The sequence below is a fragment of the Anopheles marshallii genome, chromosome 3 (genome assembly GCF_943734725.1).
Source record: "Anopheles marshallii chromosome 3, idAnoMarsDA_429_01, whole genome shotgun sequence".
In the NCBI taxonomy this organism is placed as follows: Eukaryota; Metazoa; Arthropoda; class Insecta; order Diptera; family Culicidae; genus Anopheles; species Anopheles marshallii.
In genome coordinates, this window is record NC_071327.1 from 33,449,439 (window position 1) to 33,471,311 (window position 21,873).

The 21,873-nt window shown below is 44.0% G+C and overlaps 3 protein-coding genes across 3 annotated transcripts; 1 reads left to right on the forward strand and 2 right to left on the reverse strand.

The window, feature by feature from the left end:
- The first annotated feature begins 1,116 nt into the window (after positions 1-1,116).
- On the forward strand, positions 1,117-15,429 carry LOC128711269 (uncharacterized). Its single transcript, XM_053806137.1, has 11 exons — positions 1,117-1,237; positions 2,805-2,937; positions 3,021-3,184; positions 3,344-4,387; positions 11,364-11,502; positions 11,578-12,878; positions 12,943-13,263; positions 13,329-13,476; positions 13,623-13,831; positions 14,636-14,819; positions 15,165-15,429. Exons 1-11 carry the CDS (start codon positions 1,117-1,119, stop codon positions 15,427-15,429), a joined length of 4,029 nt encoding a protein of 1,342 aa, XP_053662112.1.
- A 1,803-nt stretch (positions 15,430-17,232) lies between these two features.
- Positions 17,233-18,015, reverse strand: LOC128715131 (uncharacterized). Its single transcript, XM_053810012.1, has one exon. It carries the CDS (start codon positions 18,013-18,015, stop codon positions 17,233-17,235), a length of 783 nt encoding a protein of 260 aa, XP_053665987.1.
- A 2,159-nt stretch (positions 18,016-20,174) lies between these two features.
- Positions 20,175-21,187, reverse strand: LOC128712338 (WD repeat-containing protein 82). The gene is made up of 2 exons (XM_053807234.1): positions 20,488-21,187; positions 20,175-20,416 (listed from the first exon to the last, which is right to left on the reverse strand). The coding sequence occupies exons 1-2, from the start codon at positions 21,185-21,187 to the stop codon at positions 20,175-20,177; spliced, it is 942 nt and encodes a 313-aa protein (XP_053663209.1).
- Positions 21,188-21,873: the final 686 nt, after the last annotated feature.

Consider the following 21,873-nt stretch of genomic DNA (forward strand, 5'->3'; position numbering starts at 1 on the left):
ATGCCGACGACAGGAACGGGTTCGTCTTCTATCGCCCGGTGACATCGTTCGAACCCGACCACCTAACGTCTTGGTGCTTGATACCTTGGTGCTCTGGCGACAACAACAGCAAGCAAATAGTTGAACCATCGTAGATAGAGTGTAAATTAAAATCATAATTACCACCCATTCGCCCCCAAGAGCACGCTGTGATGGACTCAATGTCACTGACGGTTTCCCATGCTAGAAGAGCGTAAAGTTGGCAATCTTGAAATGTGATCACTACAGCATATAACGGGAATTAGACAGTGCTAACACTGTGCGCATCGTCACAAGAGAAACATCCGTATCTTTTTCGAGCAGATTGGGTGCCAGAGATTTGAGTAGAAATCGCACATCGACCGGACTCCGCACAACCGGACCCGGGAACAGGCACGCCGGGTTGTTCCTCGCCCTAAACATAGCAATATCCGGAATAGTTTCTACCGCACGAAACTGACCTTGATCGAGTATGAACCAAGGGGTCGTGTGCGAAAGTTGTCTGAAAGTGCGGAAAACATAAAGAAGCGGTCGACATAAAAAACGGGAGATTTTTCTCCACCCATTCCTTCAGCGACCAAATTGCCAAAAAGGCACACACAAAAAAAAACAATCAGCTCACTATTTTACCATTTTTTTTACTTCAAAAGAAAGCTTTCCGTGGACAGTTTTCACGTGCGAGCATCTCGATAGTAAGATTAATGGGGCTGGAACCGATTTCCAACACGCAGCAGGGAAGGAAACGTTCCGCACCGAAAGGAAGCAATTAAATCCTCTTTTACATCGAATAAGGGCCTCGCGGACAGGAAAGTTCGCGACTTTGTGGCGGTCCCACTAGTTGTGAAATCGCAGAAAGAACTATCGAAAAAAAACACTCATCGTGTGCTAGAAACAATCTAGGAACGCCCAAAGCGGCACCAACATCCCAACCAAGTTAAACCCGTGAGACATTTGGGTAGCCAGAAAAAAAAGTTGGTCTATGTAAGCAGGTGTGTGTGTGTGTGTGGTAGTGCGTGGCATGTGAGGAGGACTGGTTGATCCCAATTTTGGCCTGCCTCATTATCATCGTCGAAGCACAGACGAATCAGCACAAACGGTATGACGGAAATGGAAAGGAAAGTAGCGATCATCGTCGGCTATCAGCTGCGATTGCTTCTGCTAGCGGTGACTTTCGCCACTGCAATCCAAATCGATAATCGGCTCGTACAGCCACAGCATGGTAAGTCGGCTACATTCTGATATTGTGGGCATTTCGTTGCACTAACTCACAAAAGCACTGGAATGGCAAAGATAGCAAAGAGGGTCATTTAGGCAAAACATTCGCACTTCAAAAATCACTCTAAGAATGGACACAACTGAGCTCCCCAGTTCATCGCGAATCGGCATTTCAAGGGATCTTCCTATACTTTGTCCCTACAGCGTCCAATAAGGAGCCTCCTGCAGTCTCCTACTAAACGAAGAACCATAGAAGGTGACCCAAATCGTAGAATCCGTCGTTGCAGCCACAAATCTGTCCTATGAACCAAACCGAATGTTCAATTATTTATTTGAACATATGATCTTCAGAGATGCTAGAGAACTAAGACTTGAAGAAAGCTTCTAATGTTGAAACTTCGGGAAGCGATCGAATATATAAACCTTATGACCTCATCAGTGTTCTACATCTTTTTACATCATGTTTTTGACGTAGTGTGAGTTTTTGAAGACACCTACTGAAGCACGCCAATCAGTCATTCTGTTAATTGCTTAGTAAACTGCATTCTGGATTAGTCAAATTAATACTTAACCGTCTTAGACATTGGTAGTTACTGTATTCAGATAGTATTGTTTAAATCTTGTAGAATAATGTTTTATTAGTGTTTTCTAGTATTTTTTTTTTCAGTAAAACAACCAAACACAAAGTGAAACGTTTTTTAAACGCAAACAGATACTAAAGAATTTGTTTTAGACCGACTTGCTTAAGAGACTTCTTCTCTTAGTTTTTAATTTTACTAACACTGTTGTTAAGAAAAAACGCCTAAAAAATCACTCTTATGACGAATGTTCTATGGCTAAACATTGTTGACACTTTGTGTACAATGTAATTGGCAGCCAGAATGGTAAACACAATACACCCATTACAAAATAGAGCGCGTCCTCTGATCACTTTCACTTTTTGACGATGCACCCGTATCGGTCTGTGTCGCGCGACGTATTTGTATACCGTTCTGATTCATTAACTCTCGCGCCGGATTTACCGTGCGCGCTCAGTACGTTTTGGTACGCATTTAATACAACCCCGCACTACATCTAACACCCTCCCTAAAAGCATGACGAGCAGTTACGAGTGCGTTTGGCGTGTGCGCCCCGTCGTTGCGGGCGCCCTAACAATGGCGGACATCCGGTAGCGTCGGTGGCAGGTGAACAATGATCGGAACGAGAATTCAATTCGATTGCATAATAATGTGTTGGCCGATCCGGCTGGAATCAAAAAGGTCCGAAGGGAATGTGCGTCGATAAGTTTTTTTTAGTAGGTGTGTTTAAGTTTAGACGATTAAACGACTACTTGTTTGCATATCGTTTCTACCCGCTTGTTACAGCGGTCGTGTCCCTTTAGTGGCTGTTAGCTAAAATCACCATTAACCTATTTTGTTTTATTTTTTCTTCCAACGCGAATGGATGACCCACGTTTCGGATCGATTATCGAAGAATTTTAATTGCTCACGCATGCACTTAGACAAGCTAATTACAACCATTTCGTTCTCATACCAACACATATTCCGTACTTCTCCCCGGCTTAATTATAGATTGTTTCGAGCGGATAGCGCTCGGTGCGATGCTGCCGTTCGAGAAAACGTTCCGGAACTCGGACACCAACTCGCTGAAGATCTGCGAAACGCTCTGCCTCAACGACAAGGAATGCCAAACGTTTGCCTTTGGGTAAGTGAAGTGTAAACTTCGCGCATTACCTAATCTTTGCTTAATTATGTACTTGTTGTACTCTGTGCGTTTTCCAATGATAGAATTTCCGGTCGAGGCAATGGTACGTGCCAGCTGTCGGCGAACACAATTGACGCAACTAAATCGCGCCCGGTCGGAACCATCTTCGATCCGGACTTTGATCTGTACGCACGCAAATACAACTGTTTTTTAGATGGGCCCACAAACCCACCACCCAAACCGGGAGGTAAGCTAAACGATTAGTGGTAAATGAAAGCTTCTCAAACTGTTAAAAATATAACAATTTGAAACAGTTCAAAATTAAATGAAAGAAGAATATAAAAATTAAAAATTTATTTTAAAGCATGCAAATCAAACACTAATTAAACGATACGGTTTCTTTTAGGCCTGGGTAGCTTCCCCTCTGGTGAACTACAACCAGGTGGAGGTCCACAACGACAACCACCTCCACAACCACTACCATCCGCTCCACAACCACCCAGTGGCGGTGCTTTTCCTCCTCCGAGCATAATTGATCGCCCCGGTCCACCAATTTTTGGACCTCCTGTATCATCTGCGGGTATCGAGGCACCAACCACCGCAAATGGGGGATTCGTGGACACGTCAAGACCAACCAGCGAATACGGTACTACAGCCCCAGGAACGACTTATGGTCAAACTAACGGTGAAACACTGCCGGAAACGACGGCTCCAGCCGAAGAGTTCTATAGTACGAAGGATCACTCCAATCCGACCGGTGGCAGTCCATACATTCCGACAAGTACAGCCGCTGGACCACAGTATAATCTAGCCACGGGCGAACGATTGCCTCCGACTCAAACCGGTGCAACGATGCCCGATCGCGAAGCACCCACAAAATACCCACCCGACTATCGGCCCACGTACGGTGGTACTGGTCCCGCGAAACCTGGCAACTATCCGTACCAGTTTCCAATGTTGTACGAAACGCACTATCCCTTGCCGAACGATAAGAATGGATTTCCGGAGATTTACGCACAAAATGTACCGACACTGGATAACAATTACCTAAGGCCCGAGTACGGTGGCACAAGCTTTAGTAGACCGTCTACATCTTCTGGAAGCACACTATCAGCAGGACCTGCCGGGTCAGGATATGGAGGTATTCAACGGCCTAGCTCGAATGGTGGCAGCAGTTATAATGGTGGTTCCAACAATCCGGGACCTCAACGTCCAAGTGGTTACGGTGGCGATAGTAACCCACAACATCGACCTTCATCACCAGGATCAAGCGGTTATGGTGGACAACCTGTACGTCCATCCGCACAAGGACCTAGTACCGGTCCCTCTGGATATGGGATCGTTCGACCAGCGCCTGCTCCACCAATCCAGTCGGGACCTTCGAACGGAGCAGGATACAACGTGCACGAAGATAAACTCGATCTACACCCACCGACCATCACCAAACGCCGTGAGTAATCCATTCAAACATTGAGATCCATTTGGCGTATTCATCCCATCTTATTCTAGAATTCTTCCAAAACCAAACAAAAAAAAACCATTCCTACTCACACAGCATTCAAAGAACATGACACTGCGATTGCACAATTATTAAGCCGTGCTGTAGGTGCATAGACCGGGCAGAATAATTACCAAACACTTGCGTTCTGTTCGGCTGAACATCGCTTAAAATGCACTCAACCATACCGGTTACTCACTTTTATAAGTACTTCTTGTATTTTTTCCCCGTTTTTACAAACTAAACCGCATCGACCGCCACCACGTGGTTGAACATCTCATCCATCCAAGTGACATTTGTCGCGCCATAGTGCACACGGTGGTTGGCGTGACCGCAGGCACTTTATCTACTCGCGTTACCGGTGGGGCATAGTTTGATGAATGTTTGCATCTCATGCTATAGATATAGCGTGAGGTGTCGATGTGTACTACTCGATCGGTTCACATATGCAGATCGGGTGCAAAAATACACACGAAGTAATCCGTTGCAACGGGACGGAAAATTGGATCAAACGGAAGCGAATTTGAAAGGGCCGTTTCAAGCGAGCATTCAGTTCATTACCAGATCCGATGCAGTAGTTTCAATAAACCCTGTTCGACAGAGCAGTTTAAAATTTACATCATTCATGATTGTTTAACGAGCTAATAATATAATTATGAATGACTCTTTTTAAATATATTAATCGTTATTTTGTAAAATATAGCTAAAATGTCATGAATTTAATTTTATGTGCTTCGATTCTTAAACTTTGATGGGGTTGAAGATCTTTATCAAATTAGCCGTGTTTGTGCGATCGTTTAAATCTCCTTCCCTTCCATACGATGACGCCATGCTTATTAGGCACACCTGAAACGGAAAGTTCTACGACAATACTCCAGCAAATGTGTGGTACATCAAACGGACCAAGGGCACCACACTGGTCCAATGTGTCAGCTACTTCAGTACTACACTAACACACGGATAGAAACCATTTCATTGTCATTAAGCACCGTAATTACTCTAGGGTCGGTTGAAAAGGGTTCACACCCTTTACTCGATGCACTATGAAAGGCGAAAATTAGACCAGACTAAACACCTGAAAAAGTGCAGTGAAAGGAAAGAGAGGTGCGATTTCGTTCGAGACAGGAAGAACACGTCCATTCAATTATGACATAATTATTTTGTGGAATAGTGCACACAGGCTACCGTTGTAAGCAAATGTTGGATGTAGATCACAAAAGAAATTATGGGTGACAATATGGATAATGTTTTATTTGGAATTCGGATTGCTTATTGGGAGACCTCCCGATATTTTTATGCGACAACGATATTTTTATCTAAGAGGAAGTATTACGAAAACCTGCAAAAATGTATAGATTTTTCTTTGTTCAAAATGTACTAAACACACCGGAATACCTAAAACTATTCCGTAATACTTTAAAATAGTTTAAAAAAACCTAAAAATGTCTACAAATACAACGAAAGTGATATACTGATGAATTGAGACACTCGTGAACTCGTGTACTTCCTTCTTCGTGATATCATCAGCACTGTCCAGACATATTACGAGACACCCAATACCGTGTAACGTTTTGCTAACTTTCATCACTGGTCGGATGATACTATTACGTTATTAACGTGGTGAGGACCGACCACTTATTCCCACAGCGGTTTGATCTCGCTGTTTCCTACAACAGTCGACCGTTCGGTGGTAGTGTTTGACGACTTTATGAGTTGTGTAGGACATAAATCTGAATTCTTACCGTTAGCGTACAGATGTTTCGCTTTTCTCTCTTGTTGCAGTTAGCTTTTCTCGCAATAGAAATAGAAGTTGGTTCTCTCACACTCTCGGCTGTTTGGGTTCGTTCATTAAGGCAGCCACCGCCGTCAGTGCAGCGTGATGCCGGTGGTTTCACTTACGAAACACCCACTAACCAAGCGACGCTCTGTGTGAACCGGAAAATTTAGACGATTTCGTACTTCTTCTAGCTCCAGGAGATGGTACTCTCTTTGTGGATTTTGTCCAACGACCATCCGGGCAAGGCACGCATGAAGCGTGTAATGTTCTTTGTTTCATGTGCACCACTTCCTTCTATTTCCAAGGGTTTTGTCTACAAAGGGTCGTTATACGTAGGGGGTAGTCAAATGACTCTATTAGATTTCAATTGAAGGAAGTACACATAAAACGAAAAAATACCACTTTTAAGGTTGATAAACTTTATGTCCGGCAATGTTATAAGACAATACACATCCTATCCGGGAGAATAAAAATCACACCAAAAAGTGGGATAGATGACCTGCAATTTTTGGTACCAGAAAACTAGCCACATATACAAGCACATCCAACCGATCTGACAAATGCTTGGCCCATGTTGAAATGTTCTGACAGGTTTTTTGGCCACAAAAAAGCAACCCCGTAACGTATCAAGCTTAGATGGTGAGACAAAACAATAGACCTTCACCCAAAAATAGTGCAAATTAGCATAATTTAGCTGCTCTTTACCCTACCGGGCATGATCGAAATGAGGCACACACTCACAATCATTAACCTCTGGCAGTTCCGATACAGATGGGTATCTTCCTCGTGTTTTCATTACCAGCACGCACACTTTACGCGCGCGCATGCACCATGGGAGGGTGTGTTGTGGAAGAGTTTTGAGGGCGACAGGGCATCCGGCCCGCTTAGGCATGCGCTGTGAAGCTGCGCTAAAGCTGCTGACATGTGGTTATATCGATATTATGTTTTTTAATCTCCGTGCTTTGAAGCTCTCACTACAACATCAATATTAATGTGGCCATTTGAACATTACTCAGTAGAAAGTATTTAGTATACAGGTTTAAAGGTTAAGTACATTTTACCAATTTAATATTGGAACAAAAAGAATCTCAACCAATTTGGAGTCGAAGCCAAAATTTTATTGTACAAATTCTTCAGTAGATTACAAATTATGGCTGCTTGATCACCTACGTCTATACCTACCTACGATACGTCTTTGGACTAACATCTATAATGGTAATCGATTTCCAAAAACACGACTCGAAACACCTGAGGTCTAAACCTGACATGTCATGCTGACTTGGCGTATCGTACTATTACGTTGCGAATTGACGTCGTCGCATTATGGTTCAAGCTTCGGTACATTTCACACTAGAATTTATTTCGTTTTTCGTTGTCCAAACTATTAACGAGTTCACTAGAGTGTGCCTCCAGCTAATTAAATATTCAATGTCTCCATGGTTCTGTTCCAATGTTCTCCAGTAAAAACAAAGAGGTAAAAAAACAGAACAACATGCATAACTTGGATTCGGTTTTGAGTACAACAGGAAAATTTAAATTTACGGTTAACCGAACCGATTCGGCAAAGACCTTCAGATGAGCGAGTGGAGAGATTCACGCACGAACTGAATGAAAATGGTTCACGTTCACAACAAAAGTGTTTGCCTTGGTGGGTTTTGGTACAAATTTAATTAACACACCAAAACATGCTCGTGAGTTTAGACATCTCTCTTTCGCGCCATGCCACCAATGTATGCCTTCTACTTTGAAAGCTGTCAAAAAAGCTCCCAGTGCTTGAGCGTACAATTTTCCAGCAGCTGGTGGGAACCTGAGCAAAGTAACACGAGTAAAAACTCGAACGATTGAAACGATTCGATCCCCACCACACGGGTGGGCACGATTTGGCGAAGGCATCCAACGCTTTCCACCACACTGAGCTGCACCCCCATTGCGCCAAAATGGGAAGAGAAGCTGCCGGTTGTGATTTGCTAGCAGTGGCGTTATTTTTTTTTTTGCCAGATTCGCTTCGCGAAAATCCTAAACTTCACTCGACACCGCAAAGGTGCTGGCAGTTTCGTATGAACGGTGGAGACGTTCGCATCGGTTCCTATTATTGCAGCGAAGGGACGTGTAGGTTACTAGATCAAGCCCGATAGCGTGTTTATTTCAGTGGATGTGCACCGGATATTAAACGCTGCAATGCAACACGCTGTATCGAACATAAAGCGTATCTAGTGCACTTTGTACAATACGAAGCCAACCATTTGCTAGAAGTGAAGTTGTTTCTATCGCTTATCGCTACAATAGCGATCAAATTAATCCTATCGATTGGTGCTTCATGCTTAATCATACTGTGTCGTGCTTGGGTATTATTTGCGACAGAGTCCAGACAGAGCTTTGAGTTTTGAGTTAATCGCAGTGCGTATGCAAATGTGCGGTGCCGTGAAGTGCAGCTGGTGCAAGAGTAAACCGTGAGCGTGATCGTTGCAAGCCGTTTTAGTGTCGATCGCGTTACCGTCGATTTGTGATAATGGTGTTTGGCGTTTCGAAGGCGCTGATAATCTGCATCAGCTTATCGGGGTTGATACCAGCCTACATTACGTCAACGATCATCATTGTGGAAGATGCTAAAGGTTACGTATCTGCTCCCTGTGCTGAGGGGTTTAATAGTTTTCTTGGGAGTTTTTTTTTCTTGATCACGTGCATTAGTCTTGAAATCTTATCTAGCATTCATGACCATTGTGGGGTTTTATACATGTTTTGTAGAATGAAGCTACATTTACAATTCTATATATCAGCAAGAATCCTCAGAGCTTTCATGTTTAGTTTAATCTTAAATTCTCAAACATCCATAACTCTTTACAAAAAATGTGATTCAATTTAATATTAAATCTTATGACTTGAAAAATTAATTCATAACTTATCAATTTCATTTGTTTTTGACTCCTATTATTATTTACAGTGTAATTCACATGTTCAATTTCATTATTTTACAATATGCTACAAATCTTCAATCAAATAGCATTGAGAAAAGTAATAGACAATGTTATCTAAGTATACCAATACTACATTTAAATCTCTTATCTAGTATGGGAAATAAGCAATGCACCAATGTTTAACATTACATAATGCTGTACTTTTAACCAACACATAACAAATGGTCTGAGCCTAGTGTCGTCTACCAAAATCTCTAATAAACGAATGATTAATACGTTTAAATCTTCAAGCCTACATCTTCCCAATAGTTTAAAGCCCGACTAGATTCTAAAGTTAACTTGAGGGAAAAAAATGCTACAATGTACCAAATTCATCGTTAACATTCATTCATCACCTTCCCAGAGCTAATAATTTTTTTTTTTTTAGTTTAAAAAGGTGGTCCTCTTCAGGTTTTAATCATATTCCTAATGCGATCTCTGCGATTGTTTAAATCTGTCAAAGATAAATCTTTAGTGCATTAGTGTTTTTTAATAATAGAACTGTCAGCTTACGGCTTACTGATGTTGTTTAGTGCATTAGTACAGCTGTGCGAAATTTGAAACGAGAAACTTCAAATATAAAATACTTAAAATTCCTCAAAATAGTCCAACAGATGAGCAAACTATTAATGTTCGGCTAAAATGCGTGTGCTCAAACCTCAAGCTGATCAATAAAAAGCGCAGCGTTTGCCCACAAACAATACAACAAAGGAACGTTACTGATAAACAAGAAAAGCCTAATTGTACATCTACCATTTCATGCAGCTCCATACAATCCCGCCTTGCAGCGTAGAGAGTTAAGGTGTTGAAATCGTCATAAAAATCCGTGTAAACGATGCGCGAGATTGTTTTGATTGATTGGCTGATTATTTGCAAATCCCACTACCGTTCGTTCCCAAAGAAAGAATGGTCAGTGACATGCCAGAAAACCGCATACTCATTCACATACACCCATCAAAGCTTGACAAGATGCACAAAAACAATCGATCGCGCAAGAACGTTGGTTGGCCCGAAACGATGAAAAACCAACCAATCCGCCCAGAACAGCGAACTCTGGTGGTACCAAAAATCGGTCCAAACAAAACGCTCCCGCACGCAAGGGAGATACGTTTACATGAGTAACGTACGGCACACAAATTCAATACGCCTATTGTATGTGGGCTTCGGTCTGCTAGCGATGCAATGCTACGAAACCAAGCGCCAAGCATTGTTGCAGCGAAAATGCACCATGTTTCGCCAATTTGCACGACAGTCCTATTGCGACAGGTGCGATGTGAGTCGCGTGCAACCCCTAGAAGTCACCGCAGTCAAATAGTAGTGTCCAATAAATTCTTACAATCTGCACATAGCTGAAGTAAAGAACACTAGAGCCAAAAACAAAACAAAAAATCTCTGCAACAAAGTTGAGCCCTATCTGAGGAGGGCCACCAACGATCCATGACGCGGCACCAGGTTTCGCAACTTTCAAGAAATCTACGAAAGGCGAAATGACATTTGCGGGCGGGCAGGGTGGTGGAATATTTAATCGTCCCAGCAGCATCTCCAGACCGCATCAAAGCGTGCCACGGTGTACGGTAGCTGCCACACAAATCATATTTAAAATCATTCGAATCTCACACCCCAAACGACGAAAGGAAGTCCAGTCACTTCCTGCCAGGCAGGCGATAGAGGCCTGCGTTTCCGTGTTTGCCATTTAATGTCTTGTAGACTAGTATCTTCTATGATGAGGTCATGTTTTTTGGACAGAGACAGTAGGACTCCCCACTATTTAATCACATCACAGCAACAGGTAACGCTTTATCTCGCTGTCTGTGTTCATGTTATGTTCATTGTTTGGATGCTTGGCGAATACAATGCGTTTTACAATGCCCGACCGCTGATGGTGATCTTGGCCATGAATTACCGAACCGCACGGGGTGACCTAAAAGCAGGCGCCCAACGCTCTGCCTGACGATTGAAGCATCTCGGTCCATGCTCATCTTCTTCCGTCAGCGGTTTCCATCGGCACTGCTTGATGTAATGGTGATAGTTATTAATGATGATGATGATTGCTTATGATCATACATGATCACTCTTCACACAGCTTCTGCTGTATAGTTCTAGGCTTAAGATAAGCCACATTTGGCCTCAAATGAAGATGATCATGGGGATAAAGGTAATGAAACAGCCCAATTTTCATTCGTCTTTCTTTCCACAGCTTGCTATCGCCGTGTGCTGGCTGGAAAGCGTGTCGCTCCACACTGGGTAAGAAGAACACTCATCTGCGAACGTGTGGAGGACTGTCAGCGAGAATGTGGCGATGAGAGGCGTTTCTCATGCGAAGGATTCAACTATCGGTGAGTTACTGGACAACATCACTAATGAACTGTTGCATGGAGTTTAAGGGTCCCTACTAATCCTATTTGCCGCAGATTGGATCCTACCGGGCGTGGACAGGGTGATTGTGAGCTGATCGATCAGCCGCTGTCTCAGATCGATCTGTACTCCAGCCCACATCAGCGAGATTCAAACTTAATCCGTGATCCAGACTATGATTATTATGAGCGCGATCGCAGCGCAACTGCGAACTGTCGGCCAAGTTGTAAGGACTGCATAGCCAAACCCTTCCGACCAGCGTTGGAATTTGTGCGACCGACCACGTACCGTCCACATCATCCAGAGAGCTATAAGCCATATCCTTCGGAGCAACATCCTTACGAAGAGGATCACCGTTACAAACCGGTCATCACGGCCATCGATAAGTACCGACCACCGATGTACTCCAACCGACCAGAATTCGAACGCTACAGTCCCTCTTCGAGCTATTATCCTCCACCACCGCCACCAGTACCGTTGGATTCGTATCGTCCTGCGCTATCTTACAAACCACAGTATGGTAGCGAGATCGATCGTTACGGCACGCTAGATCATAGCTTCTTCAAGCCGTATGAAACCCGTCCTGAATATCCGAGACCACTCCACCACGAAGATATCCGGCCAGCTCATCGTCCACGACATCCATACGAGGATCGAGATCCACCGCCGGCGCCTCCAGCTCCACCAGCTTCGCACGTTTCCACGGTCCAACAGTACGGTAGCAAACCAAACACCTTCATACCGTACCTGATCGGGCAAAACATTCATAAGAATGGTGGCATTTACGGTGGCTCGTACGGACCTTCGTTCAACGTCGATTCGTACAAATCGATTTCGGACTATTGGGGCCTACGGAACGAGATCAAACGTTACGACAGTCCTTCGTTTAACTACTTTGAGCTGCGAAACGATCATCACTTTGATGATAACAATGTTTGGAGTTACGGTGGCAGTAAGTACGGTTATGAGGAGGACCACCATGTACATCCGTACGTGGAACATCGGCCCGGTTTCGGTCAGCAGTGGATCCGGCGACCGAGCCACGAAGAGTGCTCTGTTAAATCGAGCGAAGGTTTCCGTCTGCACAAAGGCGTGGTGAAGTACGCACTGAACACACCGACGGTGATCGAGTGCGAACGAATGTGCTACTCGGAGACACGGTTCCGGTGTCACACATTCAGCTACCGCTACTCGGCTGTATCCCGCGAGAACTGTCTGCTCTGTGACCGGCCGTTCAATTTGCTGGACTTTTACGCCGATCTGGAACCGGACCGTGATTACGACATCTACTCGATGAGCGATGATGCCAAGACCTGCCATCCGGAGCTCAACCATCCCAGGAGAGACTATAACGCGCGTAAGCAATTGAGTTTAATGAGGCACGTGGATATTCTTCTCATGAAACTTTATCCAACTTTCAGAGTGCTTCATACGTGTGATTGATTCGGCACGATTCTTCAAATCGATCGTACGCGACTCACTCACCGTTCGATCCATCGGCGAGTGCGAGCTGGAGTGTATTAAGGCGTCCAAGTTCACCTGCCGTGCGTTTACGTACAGCTTTGGACCGAACGCGATCAATGCGGTGATCGACAACTGTCAGCTTTCGGATTGGCCCGTGCGCGACATGGACAAGGATCGGCATCTGGTGCCGGATGAAAGCTTCGATGTGTTTGAACGCGCCAGCTATGGGCAGGGTTGTGAGATACAGCCCATCATCGACGATAAGCACAATAAGAAGTGTAAGTAACTGTTTGTCAGAGAGATCGTCTGAAAAGCTTATTTACCACAAAACTGCTCATTACAGTCTGCTATCTGGGCTATGGATCACCGGCAAAGCTACTTTCCTCAGCGATCAAGAAGGTTACCTCGGTGAACACGGAGCTGGATTGCAAAAATGAGTGCGTACGCTTGCGCGAGGCTACCCATTTCAAGTGTCTTTCATTTAGTTTCAGGTAAGTGTCATCAACCTGGTACGAATTTTAGCGCTACAAAGCAATTAATAAGTACTTAGCGGCACTCTCCGTCGGTGCCAAATGTACTCTTGTTATTTTTCCATCACTCTCCTCAATAACGTCTATCGCTTTTCCTTTCCTACCAGCTCGCAAGCGTCAACATACAATTGTGAGATGTCGGATCTGGACCAGAGCGAACTGAAGCTGGGCGTGCACTATGCGCACACGAACGATCGCGACTTTTGGTTGTTCGCCTGGAACCCGTTCGACTATACGTGCCGCGATAAGATTACGACCATTAGCGGTGGTACCCGAATGAATCATGATCGCCGAATTGACGTCCTTCGTGAACCGGGTAATGGCGGCCGTAACGGTCGGACTGGTGGTTTCAAACGCACCAAAATCGACACCACCACCACCACCAATACCACTAGCGACCAGCACAAGGACGACCACCACAAGAATAGCAACACCTCCACCACCTCGCTCACTACCACTGCAAATCGATCCTTCGAAAGCACTACTTCGACCACTAACTCTACCAATTCCAGCTTCATCATTCTGCTTCCCGGAAGTTCGGTAAACCGTACCGGTGTGGTTGAGAGTGATCTCGCTCGATCGTCGCGACCTGCTGGTAGATATACCAGCAGCACCTCGAACACTGCCCCACTCGGTACATCCGGATGAAAGGGACATAGGTTTTTTTCGCTAACATCCGAGCATCATCAAGCACTCATCCCATGATGGCAGCGTACTAGAATTACTATTAGTTACATACATCTGCTGAGGTCTCCGGAGCAGACTCGCTCCAATAGTTGCTTAATCATTAGCATAGTGCTACCCTAGCTGAGAAAGGTCCAAGCTTATGTCTAACCGTATACCAGATATTTCATCCATCAAAAGTTCATGCCTAGTGCGTACTACTTACCCTAGCCTAGACCGCTCTGTTAATGCTCGTGTCTCATCTCATCTCATGGTGTGCTCATCACTGCTCCTGGTCCCTGCGTATCGTCCCGCGAGAAAACCCATCCATCACATTCAGACACACCATCAATCAATCACCCACAAGAAAAAAACACTCATTTCGTACTACACATTAAGCATAACGATCGTGACACTTACCCCTCTCTGTTCATTGTGTTTTGTCGGACCTCCCAAGGTGATGGAAGTTGGCGTCAGTATACCGTCTCGGGAAAACCCTGCCGCTACGGTACCAAATGCGAGCGAAACAAGATCACAGGATTTTACTCCTGCGAGATAGAGGGTGGTGAGATTGGTTCATGGGATTATTGCTGTAAGGCCGAACACCCTTGCGGCTACTCGCGAGGGTTCGACTATCCATGGTAAGCAAATCTCATGCCTCAGTGTGGGATGGGATTATAGACCGATGCGGTTGTAAACAGCATACAAGCGCACCACGACAAGCGTCCGCTCGGTTTCGGTGTAATGTCCAACGTTTCTTTTCTATCCATGTTCCGTGTTCCGTGTCGTACAACTCACCCTTGTTCGTGTGTTTCAATGTTTCGAACCATAATATACGTAACCTTGTGTCAAAAATTGCTCCCCACATCGAGTCTACCTTGTCAATGTGCATGGCATGCACCGCATGGAGTGAAATGGTTCCAGAACTTCAAAACCCCTGCGCATTTTCGCTAACAATCCCGAACTTCTACTCCCCGCATTCGCAGGTGCTTCGTGGGTGATGCCCCAGATCAGTGGCGCAAGTGCAGCGATAAGTACTTCCCCAAGAAACAGCACGATTCGGGTTATCAAAACAAGAATAAAAAGGGTGAAATCTATCAGCCACCACCGAAGCCGGGAGGATTGAGACATTTGGACGGTGTAACCGCACCGGCCGAACTGTGGCCCGTCACCTACCTGTACGAGAAGGGTCCGCCGAACGCGACCGAGATCAGCAACAATGTGATCGACTGCAAGAAGGACAAGTGTTAAGGGCAGCGATGATGGGCAGACCAGCTCTCTAGGCAGACAATCGAACTATACTCATTATATGACTCCCGGCCAAACGCGCACCGAGGCGCTAACGAGCACTAACTGTAAGCACATCCAAAAATGGACGTTAAGCATGGAAAGATTTTAGTATTTTGAAAGTAAAGTAAAATACGTTTAAGGCTGTCCGTCGATTGGAAAGGAACTCTTCTTTTTTTTTTGCAAAACGAGGGCACACCCGTATCGTCGTCTTTGGGAGAGAAGAATGCGTAAGGTGTTTAGGTTTAGGAGCTTAGCTATATTGTCATTAGTACTCCCTCCAGGTGTAAACCGTTTGTCTGCAAATCTTTAGAAATTTGAATGTTCGCTTCGTAACGAGTAGAATCAACCACTGGATTATCTTTCTGACGACTACAATCACTTCATGCGACGTCTTGCAGCCGGTACGCCTTGCATGAAGACCTAGAACAAAACTATACCCCACAACCAGCAATGCGGAACGTTCGTTAGACTGGGCTGTGATAGAGGAACGCAGGTCTAGCAGGGTGTGAGCAGGCGGACTTTTAAGAGCGGAATTTTACATATTTATTTTAATGCTTAAAACAACGTTTAAGTGTAATGGATGAGCTACAAGGTACAACAATTCTATAATAAATTTAGTCGACAGTACGAACAGCAGAATAGAGGTGCTTTATTCACGACGACAAAAAATATAAGGAAGAGATGTTTCTGGATGAAACATAGAGTTGTTTACAAAGTGGTTTCAAAATTAGAATCTTGACATTATAGTTCAACTATCCGCCACTATTGAAGCTATATTGGTTCTTAAATTCTGTTTTGTATCAATTACATCTTTTTTTTATGCTGGACTTAAGACCCGATCTACGACACCATCAAAGAAACAAAAACAGCTACTAGCAACTTCTGGAAAGGTTCAGAAGAAAGAAGTATTCTCCTGTTATGAGCAGTGTCGGATCCATCGGTAGGCGGAGTAGGTGGCCGGGACCTCGCCGTATAGGAGGTCCTTGGAAAAGCAGTTTAGAAGGAAAAAGTGTATGAATTATGACAGAAATGGGCACAACAAGCGCCTCTACAACCTTCTGCGTATGCTAGAGGGGGCTTCGAAGCCCAAGGGGCCTCCGGAGAAATCTTCCTGGAGACCCACCCCCTTCTGTCTAACCCATCCAGTTCTCCTTTTGGTGTCACGAATAGTTACGAATTTGAACACTCAAGTAGTGGTGTTAACAATAATCTCGATCGAGTAGTGGTGTTAAAATCTCGAGGCTAAATATAATAATCGTTTATTAAAGGCACAGAAAAGGAGGAGGGAATAAAGCAGACGCCAATGGCGGATCATGCTCGCTGTAGGTCCTGAGCGAAATGGTAGGTGAGGTCACTATTTTCAGAAGGCATAGGGTAGTAGACGGACAAATTTAAAAAAGTGTACCGCCCACACCCTTTACATTTAACAATCACAATTTACATACTTTGCCCTGCATAATAAATTTCTTCAAAGAGCTTTGTACAAGACCCTAGGCTTTCTCCTACTTCACCTACCGCCCGATCTGTCACTGGGCTCTACAACTATGCTCTTAACCCATTGGGATACACACATCCTACCGGCCATTATTGCTGACGGTCACATTAATAAAAATCTTAACACAACTACCTCATTGCTTCTAATAACCTACATCAAATTCGATCTTTAAATAGCTGTACACACTCTCTGGGTCTTTTGTTGAAATTTCAACATTTCGATAATTTTAGTTCCAAAGAAGTAGCTAAGCTGGTCCAATCATATCGTTGCTATAGTATTCGTTTTCCCTCGATACCATAGAGAGCACGACCTTCGTACATACTATTTACCGGTAACGGTGGGCGTCCACCATTCCTATCACTATGGCCAGGAGGGCTGAGGAAATCGCATAATGGAACCTTTGTCCATTTTTGTTTCTTTCCTTTTTTTGCTCCAGCATTGGTTTTTTTCTGTTTGGGTGTTTTCACTTCCTCCTCAACAATTTCCGGTTCTGGCTGGGTTCGGAATTCTTCGATCGTTGAAAACTGCTCTTCTAACGGTTTAGACGGATCAAATACCACCTTCGGCTGTGGTGGTAATTCCCCGTCAAATCCATCGTTGGCATGAGCATGGGCACGGAATACGTCGCCATTTAAAATCAGGGGCACATTTCGATCGATGCGTACATCTTCCCGGCAGTGTGGCACATTGCGCGAAGTTGTTTTTTTGTTCAGTTGATCGTCCGAGCTCAGAATTCCGATCGAACGCAAACCCGCCACAATTTCCGGTCCTACATCTTTGGCGAGCGTTTCTTCGGTTGTCGGTAAATGTCCCATTGGGTTGTTGTGTGCTTCCAGTCGATTGATTCTAGCCGCCAGTCGGATTTCATCCAGCCTCTTGCGTGATATGTCGACAGCTCCACGTCCCCGGCCCATGCCGATACCACTGCTGGCAAAGTTCGCTGTCGAGTGCAGGTTCCGCAAGCCGCTCATGTAATCGGTCGCGTTCATCGTGTACCCCCAGCTATTGATTTCGCGGTCCATCTCCTCTTCGGCGGCACTGTAGTCTATCATCTTGATTGCGTGGTGTGTGATAAAGGTGCTGGAATCGAAAAAATAAAACCGCTTCCGTCGTTTAGCCGACCATCGACCATGTCAACACCGAAGGATATGTGCAGATTCCAGTGTCAGATAATACGAATGCTAATAGGAAATGTTTAACTACTTACAAATAGTTTAAGACCGACAAAACCTACGTAAGCAACCAATTTATGTAGAAAATTGGTGTCACTAGATATTGCTTAGCAAGCAAAAATGGTTCAACTCACGAAAAATACGAATTCTTGTTTTGTTTTGATTGCGGAGGCGTTGCTGACACGTTTTTTTTACCCAATTTTGACAGCTCTTTCGGCTGCACGTTCCCAGAGGGCAACATTTTGAAAAGTCCGTTTTCGTAACCTGCTGTTTAGCAGCAATGTTATGCCGATTCATGTAAAGTTCGGATAGCCAACAGAATTGTCAACAATCTGAAAAAAAAGAAAAAAAACAATTTAAGTCTCAGTACATCGGTCAGACACAAAAGAGTGATTGCGGGCACCACTATTTTTCACAGAAACAAAACCTTTTGCTATCTCGAAACGTGATCCCATTTTCAAGACTAGAATTAATTGTAACTTTCAAGGGATTACTTCAGAGAAGACTAAGCGCAAAGGCAAAACGAATACACATCCGTTCTTAAGTCCTTGATAATTACAACCAATTCCTAACCAGATACTAAACTCATCGAGCCAAGTGCATCATTCTCGAATCCCAAAACGGAATCGATCACTCTGTTTTCAAATGTAAAAGGATGTTGTTTTTGAAAGAAATGTTTCTTATTTCCTGGTTTTGTTATAGTGTGCGTTTGAGGATATGTTTCCTACTGGTATTGGTGAAGTTGATCGCAATTTTCTCTTCTACGGTTTTCTCATCTTCATCCTCAATAAACGCTTTGCACCAAGTTTAGCTCTTAAAGGGTTCTTATGGCCTTTATTTATTTAGGAACATTCGTTGATTGCGACGATAGCGTTATGGTTCTTCATAACACATTTCCTTTAGTCTGTCTATAATAAAAAATGGAATTGCACATGTTTTAGGAACGCAAATCCTGTCTTCGACGATATTTTTTTCTGGATATGCCGCTTCCTATTGCTGTGAGTGCGCATACAAATATTTTTCGAGACTGGTTTTTCCTATTCGCAATCCACATCGCTGGTGGTTCATCTCTTAGGTCATGTTTTGTTTTATTTTATTACCACAATATCCTGTTAACACCGGATAGTTATGTTGCACACATATGTTTTTTGTTCTATCCTTCAAGCATTTATCCTTTTTTACGATTGTCGCTTTTGTTTATGTTTCTTCATATATTCCCTTTCTGTTCTATATTCGTAAGACCTTCTAGGTGCATTTATGTTTAAGGTCTATGTTGTCCTATGTATGGTCTACCACAGTATATAAAAAAACCCTTTTCAAAATTCAGTTTTGTTTATTTCGGCATAATTCGTCAATTCCATGCGAAAAAGAACTCTCTTCAAATTTACGAATCCTCATGGAAATAAACATGGTTCGTTAAGCAGACTGCGTTGCATGGGAAACGTAGGGTAAGTTGCTATTTTGATTTCTGTTCTATATTTCTATGACAGATACTCCGAGTGATTTGTCTAACGAAGGAATCTTGCAAGTTTTTTTTAATTCAACAAGAACGGCCAGGCCATATTGCTGAATCTTGCAAGTTATTCGATTCGGATTATTTTGGCACTACTCTACGTAGGAGCAAACGTGCGAAAGCAGCAATGACGGTTAAAAGAGGGCGCGAAAGAAGCTTTTGACAGCGTTTGCGACGTTTTCGCGGTTGCTCCAGCGGGAGAGGGGCTTACTTTCAAAATAAGCTATCTGTCACCTCGCGCGCTTGGGGAATTTCCGAAGTGCAACCTGCACATCGAAAGTTAGTTATTTAGTTTATTTAGACTGATTCTTAACCGTACTGCATCTACAATATCGCAAGCTAATGTGCAGCTTTCCCGAACACAAATGGAACCTGGCTGAACCCTTCGACTAAAGGGTACCGTTTCGTTTAAAGATTTCATTAATCGACGCAAAAAGTCTCACATCGTCCTGTTCGAGGTTGTATTGTTGATAGCATATTGTTTTAAAACTGTGTTCCTGCCGTCTGCTTTAAAATATCCTTTCGATTATTCCTCTCCAGTTGGCAACCAGAATGCCATATTGGTGCAGGCGGACGCAAGCATCATAAACTTCGGATTGAACTGTACACACTGCACTGGGCCGGGATGGTCACCGTTTAGGACGCATATTTTGTACCCGGTGTCTGCGTTCCACACGTGCACGCGTCCGTCCGTGCTGCCGGAGAATATAAATTGCGAGTCCGGACTGAAGGAGGCTTCGATAGGAATACCCTTATTGTTGAGATGCCCTAAAAAGAGAATGAGATTTTGTGTGATTTGTTTGGATTTAATGAAAGTTTGCGGCGGTTGTCTTATTTACCTGTGAACGTTTGCAGCGGTGTTCCATGGAAGGCATCAATTAACCGGATAATGGAACCATTCGTACTGATGAGAATCGTTTTCCCGTCACGTGAAAACTTTAACCCCGTCCAGTCACATTCTTTCTCCTGGTTCAGTTTAAACGTCACAAACGGTCCCTTGTCGAACGAGCGTAAATCGTACAGCTTTATACTTTCCGAATTAACGCCTGCGGCAAAAATTAACCCTTCCGGATCGTAAGCCGCCACCGGACGGCCGTTCAGCTGCATCACGCCCTGACAGTTGGGCGAACGGAGATCCCACAACCTGAGCGTCTTGTCAAGCGAACCAGACAGAAACGTATCCTCCACAGGAGAAATATTCAGCGAGATCACTTTCTTCGTGTGGCCAGGAAAGTACCGGAGGTATTTGTTGTCATGCAAACTCAGGTACCGGATCGTATCGTCCACCTTGGTCGAGCTGTGTATTGCCGTGTTGTTGGCGTGTGTAAAGTGTATCAGATCGACGCCGTACTTTTTCGAGTTCACCGTCCGTATCTGGGTACCCTTCTCGCAATCGTACAGCACGATTTGGTCGTCCTCGCTGCACGATATCAACATTTCGCCATTGGCAGAAAAGTCGATCGCATTGATTTTGTCCGTGTTCTCGCGGAATACCTTCGCCACTTTGAAGCTCCTCACGACCGAGTCGATGAGCTTCATTTTCGGTACGTCCGCCACTTTGCCAACTGTTATGGTGTACTGGGGTCACAAGAAATATGGTATAACCTCACGCTGAACACTTGTCGGGCGGGTTTTAATTGAAAAGATGTCTGTTTTTGCGGTAAAGCCGGTGGATTTGGAATTGTTTACGTTTCTGCAGGACAACACGCTAGCGTTTAGGAACCCAAACTTCTGAAGCGTGGATAGTGGGTTATGCCACCGGTCATATCACTTGGTGGCACCATATTTCTAGTGATATTTATTATCGCATAATGAATAATGAATAGAATTTGTGCGGCATGATTAAGGTTACAGTTTTTGGCAAAGTTTCAATGGAAAGACTAAAAAAAAAATACTCTGCAAAACGTAAGAAAATAATTTCATACCGTACTCTGCGGTCATGCTCCTCATGAGCATGCATGTGTTTGGCAGAAATAGAGGAAGAATGCGTTCTAACGATCAAATTTACTGAAGTAATCGAATATCACGTATTGAAAATTCAATAAGAATAGCTAATTCCTTTCTAAACACAGCAGAATACACGCAAAAAACCTTTTCCAGATGTCATTTTCAATTTAATGCAAAATAAACTGTCAAACCAAATGTCAATTCAATGGACACAGGGAGCGCACAGAGTGCGCCACAGAGGTTGTTTTTTTTTCATTTCACGGTTCGCCTGGTGGTGT

Excerpts from the sequence above, each read along its gene's own strand:
- LOC128712338 (XM_053807234.1), bottom strand. The coding sequence starts at position 21,187 with ATGAAGCTCATCGACTCGGTCGTGAGGAGCTTCAAAGTGGCGAAGGTA. Across the intron at positions 20,417-20,487 it reads ACCGCTGCAAACGTTCACAG|GGCATCTCAACAATAAGGGT; the intron begins GTAAATAAGACA and ends TTCTCTTTTTAG.
- LOC128711269 (XM_053806137.1), top strand. The coding sequence starts at position 1,117 with ATGACGGAAATGGAAAGGAAAGTAGCGATCATCGTCGGCTATCAGCTG. Across the intron at positions 1,238-2,804 it reads GCTCGTACAGCCACAGCATG|ATTGTTTCGAGCGGATAGCG; the intron begins GTAAGTCGGCTA and ends GCTTAATTATAG. Across the intron at positions 13,832-14,635 it reads TGACGTCCTTCGTGAACCGG|GTGATGGAAGTTGGCGTCAG; the intron begins GTAATGGCGGCC and ends GGACCTCCCAAG.
- LOC128715131 (XM_053810012.1), bottom strand. The coding sequence starts at position 18,015 with ATGATAGACTACAGTGCCGCCGAAGAGGAGATGGACCGCGAAATCAAT.